Here is a 14,258-nt window from a genome sequence, read left to right on the forward strand (position 1 = left end):
TTTACAAATAGCTCAATGGTGATCTCAGCATAGGAAAACAATTCGCCAACCAAAAATTGATAGCATATTCTCAATCTTCCCAATGGAAAAACTTTCTAATTCCGATCGTGTGTATGCAATTCCGACATGCCAAAAATCACGCATGCTCAGATTCAACTACGAGGTGGAAGCTATTGGCTACTGGCTATTGAACTTCCTTTTTCTAGTCCCGTCGTATGTGTTGTAGGTCACCACGTTATAAACTATCGGAATTTGGTGTGACCGTGTGTAGGCAAGACAGCTTGAGCAGAATTCCGTCGGAATTACGTCGGGAAAACCATCAGAGCTTTTTCCGACGAGAATTCCAATCGTGTGTACGCGCCATAAGAGGACACGGGGCTGCACAATGAGGTTGGAGGAGAAGCAGTTTAACCTTAAACTGCGCAGGGGATTTTTTACTGTCAGGGTAATAAGGATGCGGAACTCCCTTCCACAATTGGTGGCGGCCGTGGGGAGTATGGATATTTTTAAGAGACTCTTGGATCTGCATCTTAAAGAACACAGCATACAGGGATATGGGAAATAATTATAGACATTGACACACTTACACAGGTTGAACTGAATGGACTATTGACATAATTCTGCCTTACCTACTATGTAACTATGTAAGTGACGGACATGGACAAATGAAATTAAGAACAAGAAATACTATAGGTAATACTATCGTTAAAATATAATGGATAAAGGAAGACAAGACTGAGAAACAGGATATGAAAACGAAGATGACACTGTCAAATGAGATGGGAAACAAGCCTGAAAATTGAATTTTAGTTTAAAGTTCTTGAATTTACCACAAAATTAACCAGTGTATGGTTGGCAGTTGAATTAGCAAATAAGCAAAGGGAAAGTCATCCCGTACCTTGTACTAGATTTCTGAAAGAAATGTCCCCTTTGTTTTGACTCTTGTACAGCTTAAACAAGTAGAATGGTTGATCCTTGGGGTCATAGCTCTGTTTAATTGACTCTATTTGCTGTAACATCAGTGCAGTTGGTGGCAATTTCTTAATGAGTAAATCAGACCAGTTGACTGCTGCCTTAGGTAACCGAAACAAGGCTTCTTCACAAAGACTAAAATCTGCAGAGAGAATAAAGTGTCAAACCCACCCTGGTATTGTGCATATGTGGTATGCTGGACTTTTAATATGTACTTTGCAAACACAGTGACAATATGCATCCTGTAGTGAATATTTATTTGTTAAAAAAAGATTTAGGGGTTGGTCTACAAAAACCGGAGAGTGCAAAATCTGGTGCAGATGTGCATGGTAGCCAATCCGCTTCCAACTTCAGCTTGTTCAATTAAGCTTTATCAACAAAACCTGGAAGCTGATACAAGTAATATATGTAATATATAAGTAATACATGAAAAAACATAATAAAACGGACCAAAACATTATTATTTTGTTTACAATATAGCAGTTTTGTGAAATTATTTGTAACTTTTTTCAAACCTTAAGCGGCCTTTCACATGGGGTGGACTCTGCCAGGAGTCCACCTGCTCAGCATGGAATCTGTCCAGTGATCCCCACTGAGCAGGCGGATGGCTTGTCCATGTCCACCCTGCTTATGCAGAGCAGACACAGCCCGCTGTCCTCTATGCGCGGTCAGATGGAAACAGACCGCCTGTCCACTTACATCCGACTATCATCGGATCCCCCCATCCATCCCTCTGTTTTCGCCAGATAGGATGGAATTGGATGTCGGCAGGTGTGAACGGACACACGTCCCTTCACACCCGCCGCTCCATAGAGGTCACTGAATGGTCCGATTGGGTCTGCCTAAAAAAAATTACAGGGGAGCCCGTGTGAATGGGGCCTAAAGTATATGTGAAACTTTTTTATTTATTTGTGTATAAAATAGGAAATGATTTGAACTCCAGTTTTTATAGCTATATGGGCAACAGCTTCATCATACAGGAAAATCTGCAATGGGTTACAGACAGAAATAAACACCTAGTTGGGGAAATATAGTACTGGACTCATAAGGTTATCTTATTGGCAATGCTATCTTAGACAGGCGTCTTCTACATCCCAGGGGACCTCCTTGGCTTGTAGTGTAACAAAATGTAAATTGAAGTGCCACACTACTTCTAAAAGGTTCAGATACAACTTTATTCCAATAAAAGTCAGGGAGACAATCCAAAGAGTAGCCAATGCATTTCAGGGGGCCAAAAACAGTTGCCAAATCAGTTGTTTACAAGACCCAGGCTTGTAATCCCACTGGAAGAAAAAGTCCAGCTCATTTCTACTTCATTCACATTGATTTCAATTAACCCTGCTGAATTGGTGTTTTTGGATGCCTGAAACATGGCCAATGCCCTTTGGACTGTCCCCCTATTTCTTATTGGAATAATCTGGACCTATTGGCAGTAGTGTGGCACTTCAATATACATTTTTGTCTGTGGTTTTAGCCTTTTCACCCTGCCAAAGCCTTTGTAAATCAGGTGTTAAAACTACAAGGGACAAGTCTGAAGAAGGAGCGCGCATGCGCCGAACACGTGCCTGATAGCCCTGTGTCCCACATCCAGTGACATCACAGCCGACGGGGATATGACTGCCAGCTTGACTTGGAGCCTTGGAAACCCCTGCAGCTAGCGAGACAGCGGCAGCACCCCACACTGACGGCTATCTGGATCAAGACTACATAACAAGCCCCCCCTTGTGACTAGCCTTTTTGACCTTTACCCTGTGAGTTAATTCTTATTTAAATGTTTTTATCTTAATAAATTCATCATTAATCATTTTAATTTACTGCACTCAGATGAGCGCCGCATTATAAGAGCAAACAACCACTCAAAGTAAAACAGTGCTCAGGGCCCTTGGTGAAATTAAACACATTCCGGTAATCCCCATTGAATTGGATGGTTCTAATCTTGTGTATAAAGAGTCTACCCAGTAAATATGAATAACCTTTGTTTATTCCAAATGTTTCGGGGGGGGGTGGCGAGATGACAGGCTACAGATCGCGGTCCGATCGTGTGTACAGGCGAGGCGTGCTGGTGTGCCACGGATGACATCAGGTCCAACCGCTGGACGATAACAGAAAAGAGCCACAAGGAGCCAGCATGAAACGCAAACATGGGGGTTGCCGTGAACCCGTGTTTTGCGTACACGCGCTTTGTCAAGTCAAGGTGAATGCGTGTGAAACGCTCTGTCACAGCACCTTCACTGGACCTTGAGCACAAGATCCCATCACAGCCTGAAGCATCTGACGTTGGTATTGCTTGCTTTTATCCATCATTTTAATTACTTTTTTTTATACATCTGCAGTAAACAAAGGTTATTCGTGTTTACTGGGCTGACTGTTTATACCCAGGATTAGAACCATCCAACCCAATGGCGATTTCTGCAATGTACTTAATTGCATCAAGCACCCTGAGCACTGTTTCCATTTGACTGGTTGATAAAGCATTTCAAGGCATATTCTGAGCATACCAGAGGAAACACTGGCCATATGTGATGGTCCCTACCGCTTCTTTAGCTGATACATAACTATAAAAGAGTAAGGTAGAAGCAAAAAAAGAGGGTGGTGATCTGGAGAATATTGACAAGCTCCGTTCCTTCCTTATAATGTAGATGTTAAAGTGTTGTATAAAGGTTGTGCAATGTAGTGTACACATTCATTAACCAAGTATAATAGACATATACCATTGGTAGATTATCTGGCCTCATAATTTAGCTTTTTAGGAAAGTTCATATATGGTACTTTGGTCAATGGAATTCAAAGATGGTGAAGGACAAAAATGTCTTCTTTGCACTTGGTTCTCTAATTCTATAGTATAGAGAGGACCTGTTTACCTGTTTCACAGAATCTCGAATCTTCTTCACACACGGTGTCCTCTGTAGAGGTTCCTTTAAGACCAACTTTGAGTCCCAGGTTCTTGCAGCTGGTTTGTTTCTGACATGGAGCTGTGGCAGATGTTACATTTGAGAACATTCCTTTGGGGCATTCACCGCAAACTGTGTCACTCTCTGGAGTACCTGGAAACCATTATGGCCATGGTGAATTTACAGTGAAGCAATTCAACAGGAAATAGGTTAGGTAAGTGTGATTTGTCCTGTAACCACTACAATATACTGGATCAGCTCAATAAATAATATACTGTATCAATTAATCAAGTGTCTAGTTAATTCACCGTTGCCTTAGTAAGCAGTCCATATTTTTCTCCATCTGACCTTTAGCCCGGAAAATGTCCGATCGGACCGTGTTGTCGGATAATCCGACTGTGTGTGGGCTCTATCGGACTGTTTCCGTTGGAATATCCGACGGACAAAGTTTTAGAGCTGGGCTATAAAACGTTCCGACAACATGATCCGATCGGACTTTGTCCGATTGTGTGTAGCGAATTCCGATCGGACAAAGTGCCACGCATGCTCAGATCAAATTCCTAGACCAAAGCTATTGGCTACTAGCCTGAACGTAGTCCCGTCGTAACTAAATAACTTCATCACGTTATGTACGATTGGATTTTCCGACAACTTTGTCCGACCGCGTGTATGGAACACAAGTTTCGGACAAAATCCGTCGGAGAAAAGCCAACGGATTTTGTTGTCGGAATGTCCGACCGTGTGTACAAGGGCTTAGACAGTTGGTATCTGGTGACAGGATCTCTTTAAAGTATAAGACATCCAGGGAGTACTGTATGTCTCATGCTTTAAAGAGACCCTATGGATAACATTAACAATTGTATATATTTTACATGCATACTGTACATGAACCGTTTTTCCTTTCCACAAATTTGTTTTCATTCACTTGCAATGTGCCTTGAACTTGCTAGAATATTTGCCTTGAACAATATGGACTGGAACAGTAAATTGCCTAGTAAAGCTCCGTCCCTCCTTGCATATCATTGCCTTTTCTTCTTCTAGGACTGGGTAATTGCTGTCTGTGCTGGCTAAGCTCCTCTTCTCCTTTCTTAACCACCCTATATAACCTCTTATTTAGCTACTTGGGAGAAGGAGCAGCCATTCTCCACTAAGGTTTCGTGGAACCTCCAGAGGTTTCTAGGGGTTCCATGAGCTATGACTAATTGACACCCATCTGATGGTGCCTGCATAATCCTGGATTTAATAACACTTGAAAGAGTCAGTGCATGACATTTTTTGTCATCTTGTAAGGATGACATTCTGACCATGCTTGTAAGGAGGAGTTCTTCCCCCTGACATCAATTTAAGGGGGCATTCTTCCCTCTGATCCCTTATGAATTCATTTTAACACAGGTTCCCTTTGACTTTCAAATTTTTATAAGGGTTCCTCTAGGGTAAAAAGATTAAGAAAGGCTGCAAAAGATTAACACTTGTGTGACAACTAGACATGTGTGATTCGTTTCGTTACGAATTTAAATTTGGACTACATTTTCCTTATTCAGATGTATCCGAATTCCCGAATACTAAAGTAACATAATGCAACAAATCCAAATAAAACATTAACAAATGAAATGAAATTCAAACATTTTAATTTGATGTTTGAAGCATCCAAATTAAACAAATGATTCAATTCATTTGATAATAGCTGGTTGTTAAGGAGCGGGGCAGCCTCACATCCTTAACAACGACTCACCAGCCGTCAGCGTGGAACCCATATGACAGCAGATCAGTCACGGTTGTTAAGGATGGGAGGCTGACCCACTCCGTAACAACCAGCTATTATCGAATGAATAAATCAAATCATTTGTTTAACTACTTGCCAACCGGCTCATGCCGATATATACGTCAGCAGAATGGCTATCCTGCGCAAACTGACGTACCTGTACATCAGTCTGTAAAAGCAGGATAGTGGGCCGCGGGAGCGTGCCCATGGGTCCCGTGGGAGCATGCCAGCGGGTCGCGCGGAAGCATGCCCGCGGGTCCCCGCAGACTCGATTTCTGCCGGCGGCCCGCCATCGCGGCAAGGCATTTGTCCATTCTGCCTAGTGACATGACAGGGATCTACTGCTCCCAGTGATCGGGAGCAGTGATCTCTGTCATGTTTCAGTAAGCCAATCCCCCCTACAGTTAAAACACACTGAGCGAACGCGCTTAACCCCTTGATCGCCCCCCAGTGTTAACCCCTTCCCTGCCAGTGTAATTTTCACATTGATCAGTGCATTTTTATAGCACTGATCAATGTACTAATGTCATTGGTCCTCAAAAAAGTGTGATTTGGGGTCAGATTTGTCTGCCGCAATGTCACAGTCCCGCTAAAAATCACAGATCGCAGCCATTACCAGTAAAAACAATAAAAAACAAATACAAGTCCCTAAATCGATCCCGTAGCTGTAGAGGCGATAACTTGCGCAAACCAATCAATATATGCCTATTGCGATTTTTTTTTAATCAAAAATATGTAGAAAAATATATATCGGCCTAAACTGATGAATACATTTGTTTTTTTCTATATATATTTTTGGATATGTATTATAACAGAAAGTAAAATGTTGTTGTTTTTTTCAAAATTGTCGCTATTTTTTGTTTATAGCACACATAATAAAAACCACAGAAGTGATTAAATACCACCAAAAGAAAGCTCTATTTGTGGGAAAGCTCTATTTTTGGGTACAGTGTTGCATGATCGTGCAATTGGCTGAAGTGGCTAATATAAACAAACAATGACGACATCATTTATAAAAAAAATAAAAATAGCATTGGACCCCCCCCCCCCCCCCAAATCCATACCAGACCCTCCTGTTTGCCTCCCTTCCTTCCCTAGCCTGCCAGGCTGCATGCTCGGATAAGGGTCTGGTATGGATTCTTGGGGGGGAGGGGGGGCACGTCTTTTTTTTTTCATGGGGTTCCCCTTAATATCCATACCACACCTAGGGGCTTGGTATAGATCTGGGGGGAACCCCACACTGTCTTTTTTTACTTTTCATTTTTAGCGTGGGGTTCCCCTTAAAATCCATACCAGACCCAAAGGGCCTGGATTGGGGGGACCCACACTCTGTTTTCTTAATTTAACACCATTCCAAACATATAAAACAAATGCTAAAGATACAAAAAAAATTCAAAAAAATGTGGTCTGGTATGTGCCTGGTATTGTTCAGGAGGGGGTGCTCGCTCATCACCCCACCCTTTGCTTGTCTGCTGGGCTGCATGCTTGGATAAGGGTCTGGTACATATTTTGGGGGACCCTACGCCGTTTTTATAAAACTTTTGTGTTCTTTTTAAATTATTTTTAATGTTAACATTATTTGTTTGTATTCTGCTGTCAGCGGGTAATCCCTGCTGACAGCGGATGAGTCATGATGGTTAAGGATGCTGCGACAGGCTTGCCGGCCCCCTCCTTAACAACCAGCTATTCTTCACACAGAATTCAGATCTGTCAATCAATGTTGGACCGATTTCAGTTGCAATGGTTCAGAAAATCGTTTGAAAATGAATAAACAAAACTAAAAGAATTCTCGGAAATGAATAACCAAACAAAATTAGTAACATAATGAATCTGTTCAAAAACTAAACTAAACGCATTTTTCTGATCTGCACATGTCTAATGACAACTCTGAATCTGTTGAAATCTGCAGGAGCTGCTGACATCCCAGAACAAGATGGCAGTGATCAGCAGCAGTCTTTTGGATGTCTACACAAGGGAGCCTCTTACAGATGAATAACATATATAAAATATGTTAAATGCACGTATCATCATTTAGAAAAAATTGTCTAGTAATGGGATCTTTTATATACTCTGAAGAAATGTGTTGGGCTGGTTTGGAGGGATAGAGCTTCAGCCAAGGGAACCATCACAATGGCAGGGGAGGATGTATCAGGAACTTTTATGCCAAGTTTAAAGTGGTTGTAAACCTCAGACATGAAATATGAACAAAGCATATTTCTCTATAGTTGTGCTTTTCTCAATTAAGAGCAAGTGCCACTTCTGTCGGCTTTTTGTTTCCTCTACTATCAGCATGAATCACTTCTTATAAGTTTTCCTGATACCAAGAGAGAAATGGTGACTGGGAGGGAGCTCCAGCTGATTGACAGCCTCAGCTCTGCTCCTGTGTGGAGGAGGGTGTGTCCCTTCCATCCAATCAGCTCTCAGAGCTCTCCTCACTGAGCTCTGCAGAGTATAACTTTAGCTCTCCGCCATTTTTTCTGAGCACTCAGACAAGCTTTAAAAACAATGCAAGGCCGTGTTCCTGATCTGCCTGTCAGCTGCCCACAGTCGACTGGTAGATTGTGATCGGTGGCTTGCCGACCCCCAGTTTATGGTGATGCAAGTTACATGCATAGAAATGCTGTGACAGTCCGGGTGGAGATTGAGACTTTGGCCCGGGGAGCAACTTGAAGCAACAGGAGAGGAGAAAAAACTCCTCAGTTAAAAGGTCCAGTGAAAGAGGATACATTTAGAGTTTGGTAAATATATTATAACAGATGCCACTCAAAGCTCAAATTTTTTCAATCCGGTGGTTCCACACATGTTGACGGGTGCAGCTCAAAAGGGGCCTGCCTCGCCTGAACAGATAGACAATAACCAGAAAAATAGAAGCTCTTACCAAAGCCAACCAGTTCTGACTTCAAACCAGGCTTCAGCTTTGCCTTCTCCCAGACCAGGCCCCTTTAGCCGCCTTAGGTCTGGGAGAAAACAGAACTGAAGTCTGTTTTTAAGTCTTAAAACCAGATGGCTTTGATGTGCGCTGCTATTTTTCTGTTTATTGTTAAATATAATGTTTTATTCATACACTTCAGAGAGGTTTATAAATCTTTTTTATGTATAATCTTTATTTTTCCAAAGACAAATAACAGGTCATGTACCACATTTGAAAAATAAAATCTTGGGCCCATGTGGATATGGTTTGCATAGATCTGGTGTATGAACATAAATATAGGTACATTAGTGTGAAAGAGGAAAGGAAAAAGTACCTTGGGAATGTCCTGCTAGGTAGCTGAAGGCTATCCACTGATAGGGTGCTGGGTGGTTTTCGCGGGGGCAATCCCCGTGTATTTCTACGATAATTTTACAAGACGACTGATGTGTGTATTCCTCGGTTTGGTAGCCACACCGCGGGCAGAGAGCCGGCAGGGGCTATCATTAATTCTTAATGAAAGTATGGGCCTCCGGCCTGCAACCGCAGTGGGGGGAGGGTGGCTGACTTAGCCTCCTACAAACCTCCCCCCACCGACGTGTGCGCCGGGGGCACCAGGAGGAGTATTTTAAACGCTCTGCCGGGATATACAGTGCCCCCCAAAGAGAAAATATTAGGGGGCCTCCCCCCCAGGTGTAGAGGCATCTGGCACCATGTCTTTTAGTCTGATGAATAAATTCTAGGCCAGCATCTAAGCAACAAACAGTACATGTAGTTCCCAAGGAGTTTAGGAAAGGGAACAGAAACAGAGAAGGAGTGGGGGAAAGGAGGAGCAGTCAGATCATACCTGAGACTTTGTGGGGGGCTGCAGTCTCATCTACAACGAGCACATTTTACCTGGTCGAGATAGACGTTCCAGAGGCCAGAAACTGCTGTATGGCTAGGAAAGAATAGACATTTTTCTATTCTTTCGGATTTCTGAGGTCTGCGGGTCTTAAGGGATGGTTCTGCTAGTTCTAGCAAAGCCATGTCCAAGCTGGAGGGCAAGTGGTTTGAGTCTGAAACATAGTCGGACCAGGGTGCCCAGATACCGGTAAAACGGTCTCTGGAGCCCCTACAGGTCGCTATCCATTCCTCCGCTTCACGAATATCATTCACCTTGCTGACCCATTCTTCCCGGGTAGGGATTCTGGGTTGCTTCCAATAAATTGGGAGCAGGCGTCTCGCTGCATTGAGTAAGTGGGACAATGTGCTTTTCTTATATTGGCTAACTGGGATCGGGGGGACATGTAGTAGGAAGTGTTTTGGGGACAGAAGAACATCCAACTCCAGTATCACTTTTATTTGATCTTTAATGTCCTCCCAAAAGGGCTTAACAGCGGGCATTCCCACCATATGTGAATTAACGTGCCTCTGTATCCACATCCTCTATAGCAAAGCTCAGACCCAGAGTGGTAGATACGTGCCAAGTCTGCTGGTACCCAGTACCAGCGGGACAGTATTTTGTAATTTGTTTCTTGAGTTTTAGAATCAATAGAGGATGAGTGGGTTAGTTGATATAGGTGAGTTAGTTGTGTTTCCGTCTTTTTCCCACCTTCTGATATAGGCGTGTTTAGGTTTACATATGGCAGAGCCTAGTAGCCAGTGTAATTTGGATACCATATGGGGTATCGGTTCGTCATCTACAAATAGTTGTTCGAATGAGGTGATGAGGGAGGTATCCCTAATGGAGTGGCCATGTATTTCAAAGAATTGGTGTAATTGGCTATATCGCCAGAAATTCACGTGGAAGCCCTCGTGTCTGGTTTGGAGGGTGTCAAAACTTAGGAACTTACCATCTTTCATAAGTTTACCACAACTGGCATTGCCATCATCCACCCATGGCCCAAATAAGGCCATTTGCTTGACTGGAGGGAACCACAGAAACCCGCCCAACGGGGCCAACGGGGACACGGGGGGCTATTTTAAAAAGTGGGTTAATCTTGTCCCATACTAAGAGCACATGCTTAGTCAGTGGGGAGGTTGTATCAGCTAGACACCTGTGTTCTTGGCTTAACCATGGAGCATAAGTTAGGTTTCTGACCGCCAGGCTCTTTTCCAAGGAGACCCATAGTTTGGAGTGGGTATGGAAGTGCCAGTTGAGTATCCTCTGCAGAATCATGGCTTCATAAATAGACTCCTTAAACCAGCCTTACCCAACCTTTCTGACACAGGGGAACCCTTGAAACCATAGATGCACCAATACCAGTATCGGTATTGGTGCCGATACCAAGCACTTGCACAAGTATCGATACTCGAGCAAATGCTCCCAAAACCGATACCAGTGTTTTATTGGTGAGTACATGTTCTGATGCTTTTGGTCAAGTACTCACCGATATCGAGTACTGACACTTTGCTCCAGTGGCCGTGATTTGCTATGCAGACTTTGCATTGGGCCAGATAGGTACTGTGAGATCTAATGTTTTTAAGAAACTGGCCACAAGATGAAGCTTTTCCCTTTCTATATATACACACACACACACAGGAGTAGTGGTGTAAATCGCATGTGGTTCAGACAGGAATCGCACCACATCCCTGTTCAACTTCCATGTGATTCTTTGCAGTGCAATCGCACCGGAAAGTATTGGTACTCGGTATCAACAAGTACTTGACCAAAAATACCAGTACTCATTAATAAAAAAACGGGAGCGGTGCAACCCTACTTGAAACTATTTTCAGTTCTCAGGGAAGCCCTCCTAATAATTACAATATATATACAGCTGCTTACGTATATATAACAATGAATAATTGAATCCTCGCTTGACACACTTATCTAGGAAATTGTTTTGAAACTTGTGAGTACCATGGCCTCTTTTGAGGATAGTGACTTGTATAACAGCACACACAGGCTCTTATATGTCTTCATATGTAGTCCTGGTATGAAATATCGGGTGGGGGGTGGTGTTTTAGAATCCTTATATAACCCTCCTTATGTAATGCCATTAACAATTTTTTTGATTGGCTAAACACTATAAACTAGAAAGATGATACCAATTAAATCTATATATTACACGTGAATTTTTAGAATTTTGAAACTAGCAGTTTTCTTTATATTATAGTTTGATAGCAGCAATTTGTCCCTATGCCATTTTGTTGCATTTTGGGGTGCTCACAGATAGAAGATGGGGATGCATATTGCAGCCTGTGAGGATGTTATATTTGCAGAAAGTTGCTTATGCACTGTAAGTTTAATTAAGATGAAGTTTTAAGATTGTAAAATATATTGTATTGATAAGGATTTAAAATTACTGTGCGCCTTTAAAGTGCTTGGGTTTGGCTTGAAGAAAAAGTGGCAACCCTACCTGTAGCTGACCTACTTCTGACCTGCATTTGATCTCCTTTGAAGCTACATCGACCTGCTTCAGGTTTCTTTTGCATTCTCATTGACTTTTATGGAAAAAGGAGCAGTTCTGACTCAAACAAAAGCCTATGGCAGGGGTTGGCAACCTGCGGGCTACACCTGGCCCGCCACCGCTAAGTGTCTGACTCGTCAGTGCACACGATGAATTCAGCTGCACCCGGCCCATGGACATTTTAACCCCAGTCGGCTTTCTTGGGCTAACAACTGATGCGGCTAAGAAGCCGTTCAGCTGTTATCCCAAGCAGCGGGAGGAGAGTGCACTCCCCCTCCCGTCACCTTCTGCGGCTTGCCCAGCTCTTCCATCCCACCTGGAGGCGCGAGCGACCAGCCGGCACATCCGCCAGCTGGCCAGAGACCCGAACGAAGATGGAATTGGCTTTGATTGGGTCTCGAATCTAGTAACCCGGAAGCGATGTCATGACATCACTTGCGGTTTACACAAGACTTAAAGGTGCCAAATTTTTTAAAGAATGACAGCATTCAAAACAGCCAAACTTGGCATTTTAAATTCTTTTAAGTGCAAAGTAGGGATTTGGGGTCTTATAAACCCCAGATCTCTCCATAAAGAGTACCTGTCACTGCCTATCACTGTCACAAGGGATGTTTACATTTCTTCTGACAGCAATAAAGGTGATTAGAATTTTTTTTTTAAAGGGACAGTGTTAAAAAAAATTAATTAAATAAAAAAAAAAAAAATATATATATATATATATATATATATATATATATATATATATATTTAAAGCGCCCCATCCCTCCATGCTCACGTGCAGCTGCGAACGCATACATGAGTGGTGACTACCAATGTAAACAGTGTTCAAAATACACATGTGAGATATCGTCGTAATTTCCTCTGTAACTCTAAACTGGTAACCTGTGGAATGTTCAAAGCGTCACCTATGGAGATTTTTAAGTACCCCAGCTTGACACTATTCGAGTGTGTTAAAGCATAACATGGGGGGGCTGTGTGATGTCCAGGGGGGGGCTGTGTAATGTAAAGGGGTCCAGAGGTATGGGGCTATGTAATGGACAGGGGTCCAGAGGTGTGGGGCTGTGTAATGTAAATGGGTCCAGAGGTGCGAGGGCTGTGTAATGTAAATGGGTTCAGAGGTGCAGGGGGCTGTGTAATGTAAAAGGGTCCAGAGGTGCGGGGGCTGTGTAATGTAAAGGGGTTTGGATTATTATCTTCTTTTATTAGCAGGTAAATGCGGCCCTCCATGCATTTACATAAATTGAATCCCTTAATGGGGTTGTAACTTTTACTTCTGGCACTGAGCAGCCCCTCCGTTTTACTCACCTTAGCCCATTCGTTCCCTCACCGGAGGCATGCTCTACCTCTCTGGCCAGGGTTTTCGGCTCTTGATTGGATAGATTGATAGCAGCGCAGCCATTGGCTCCTGCTGCTGTCAATCAAATCCAATGATGCGGGCACTGGGAGGCGGCCAAATACTACATTCGGCGTCTATGGACGCAAATGCTGGACTCAGGAGCGCGCCCACATGGTAACCCCCTGGGAGAGAACTTCTTCTAGGGGTTTTACCAATGAGGGGAGGAGCCGCGAGCACCGCCGGGGGACCCCAGAAGAGGATGATCGGGGGCCACTCCGTGCAAAACAAACTGCACAGTGGAGGTAAGTATGTCATGTTTGTTATTTAAAAAAATAAATGAGGGTTTACAACCCCTTTAAGTGGAAAAGGTTGCTGACCCCTGGCCTATAGACGGGGGGGGGGAGGTTAGGCTCTCAGGTCGCTCTTAGCTATCCCACTTTGTTACTTTAGACTCAGTTTGCTGAATGTAATAGAATGTGGCTGTTGATAATGAATTGCTGCTTACCTTGCTGCAGCACTCCAAATCCAGGAGGACACTCACTGTGGGGGATGCAGAACTCCACATCCAGGAAATGTCCTGCAGTGCACTCACACTGGCGGTTCCTGGTGCTGTTACACTCCTGCTTCACGTACTGTATCTCCTTACACACGGTGCTGCAGAACTGGCATTCTTTGTCAGAGTTCCACCGATCTGCGTAGTGATTGGACGGGCAAGGGGCACATTCTGTTCTCTGCTCAGCCGTGCAGTCTTGTTTAACGAAGGTCCCCGGTGGACACTGGTCACATTGTAAAATATATGTATCCGGGTCATGGTGAGAGTATTTTGGTGGGTTTCCAACAGTAACACTGACGTAGAAGATCTATAAAGGAGAAATAGTGATCTTCATTAAAAGCAGAATAATCTATGTTTAATTACATTAATTATATCCTATCTAGTCTACTTAAGGGGTAACCATAATGGACTTGGGGGAAATTTATTTGAAGTTTTTTTAGGTAT

General features: G+C 43.2%; 1 protein-coding gene across 1 annotated transcript in view; it reads right to left on the minus strand.

Annotated features, from left to right (window-relative positions):
* The window catches only part of TNFRSF11B (TNF receptor superfamily member 11b), a 51,828-nt gene that overhangs the window by 10,640 nt on the left and 26,930 nt on the right, over positions 1–14,258 (minus strand). The window contains exons 2-4 of the mRNA XM_077493252.1: positions 13,767–14,121; positions 3,834–4,016; positions 899–1,114 (exon numbers count right to left, since the gene is read on the minus strand). Of these exons, the coding sequence (XP_077349378.1) occupies positions 899–1,114; positions 3,834–4,016; positions 13,767–14,121 (754 nt within the window). The remainder of the gene's footprint in view (positions 1–898; positions 1,115–3,833; positions 4,017–13,766; positions 14,122–14,258) is intronic.

The sequence above is a fragment of the Lithobates pipiens genome, unplaced genomic scaffold, assembly GCF_037356315.1.
Source record: "Lithobates pipiens isolate NorthernLeopardFrog02 unplaced genomic scaffold, aLitPip1_a1.2 Scaffold_19, whole genome shotgun sequence".
Taxonomy (NCBI): Eukaryota; Metazoa; Chordata; class Amphibia; order Anura; family Ranidae; genus Lithobates; species Lithobates pipiens.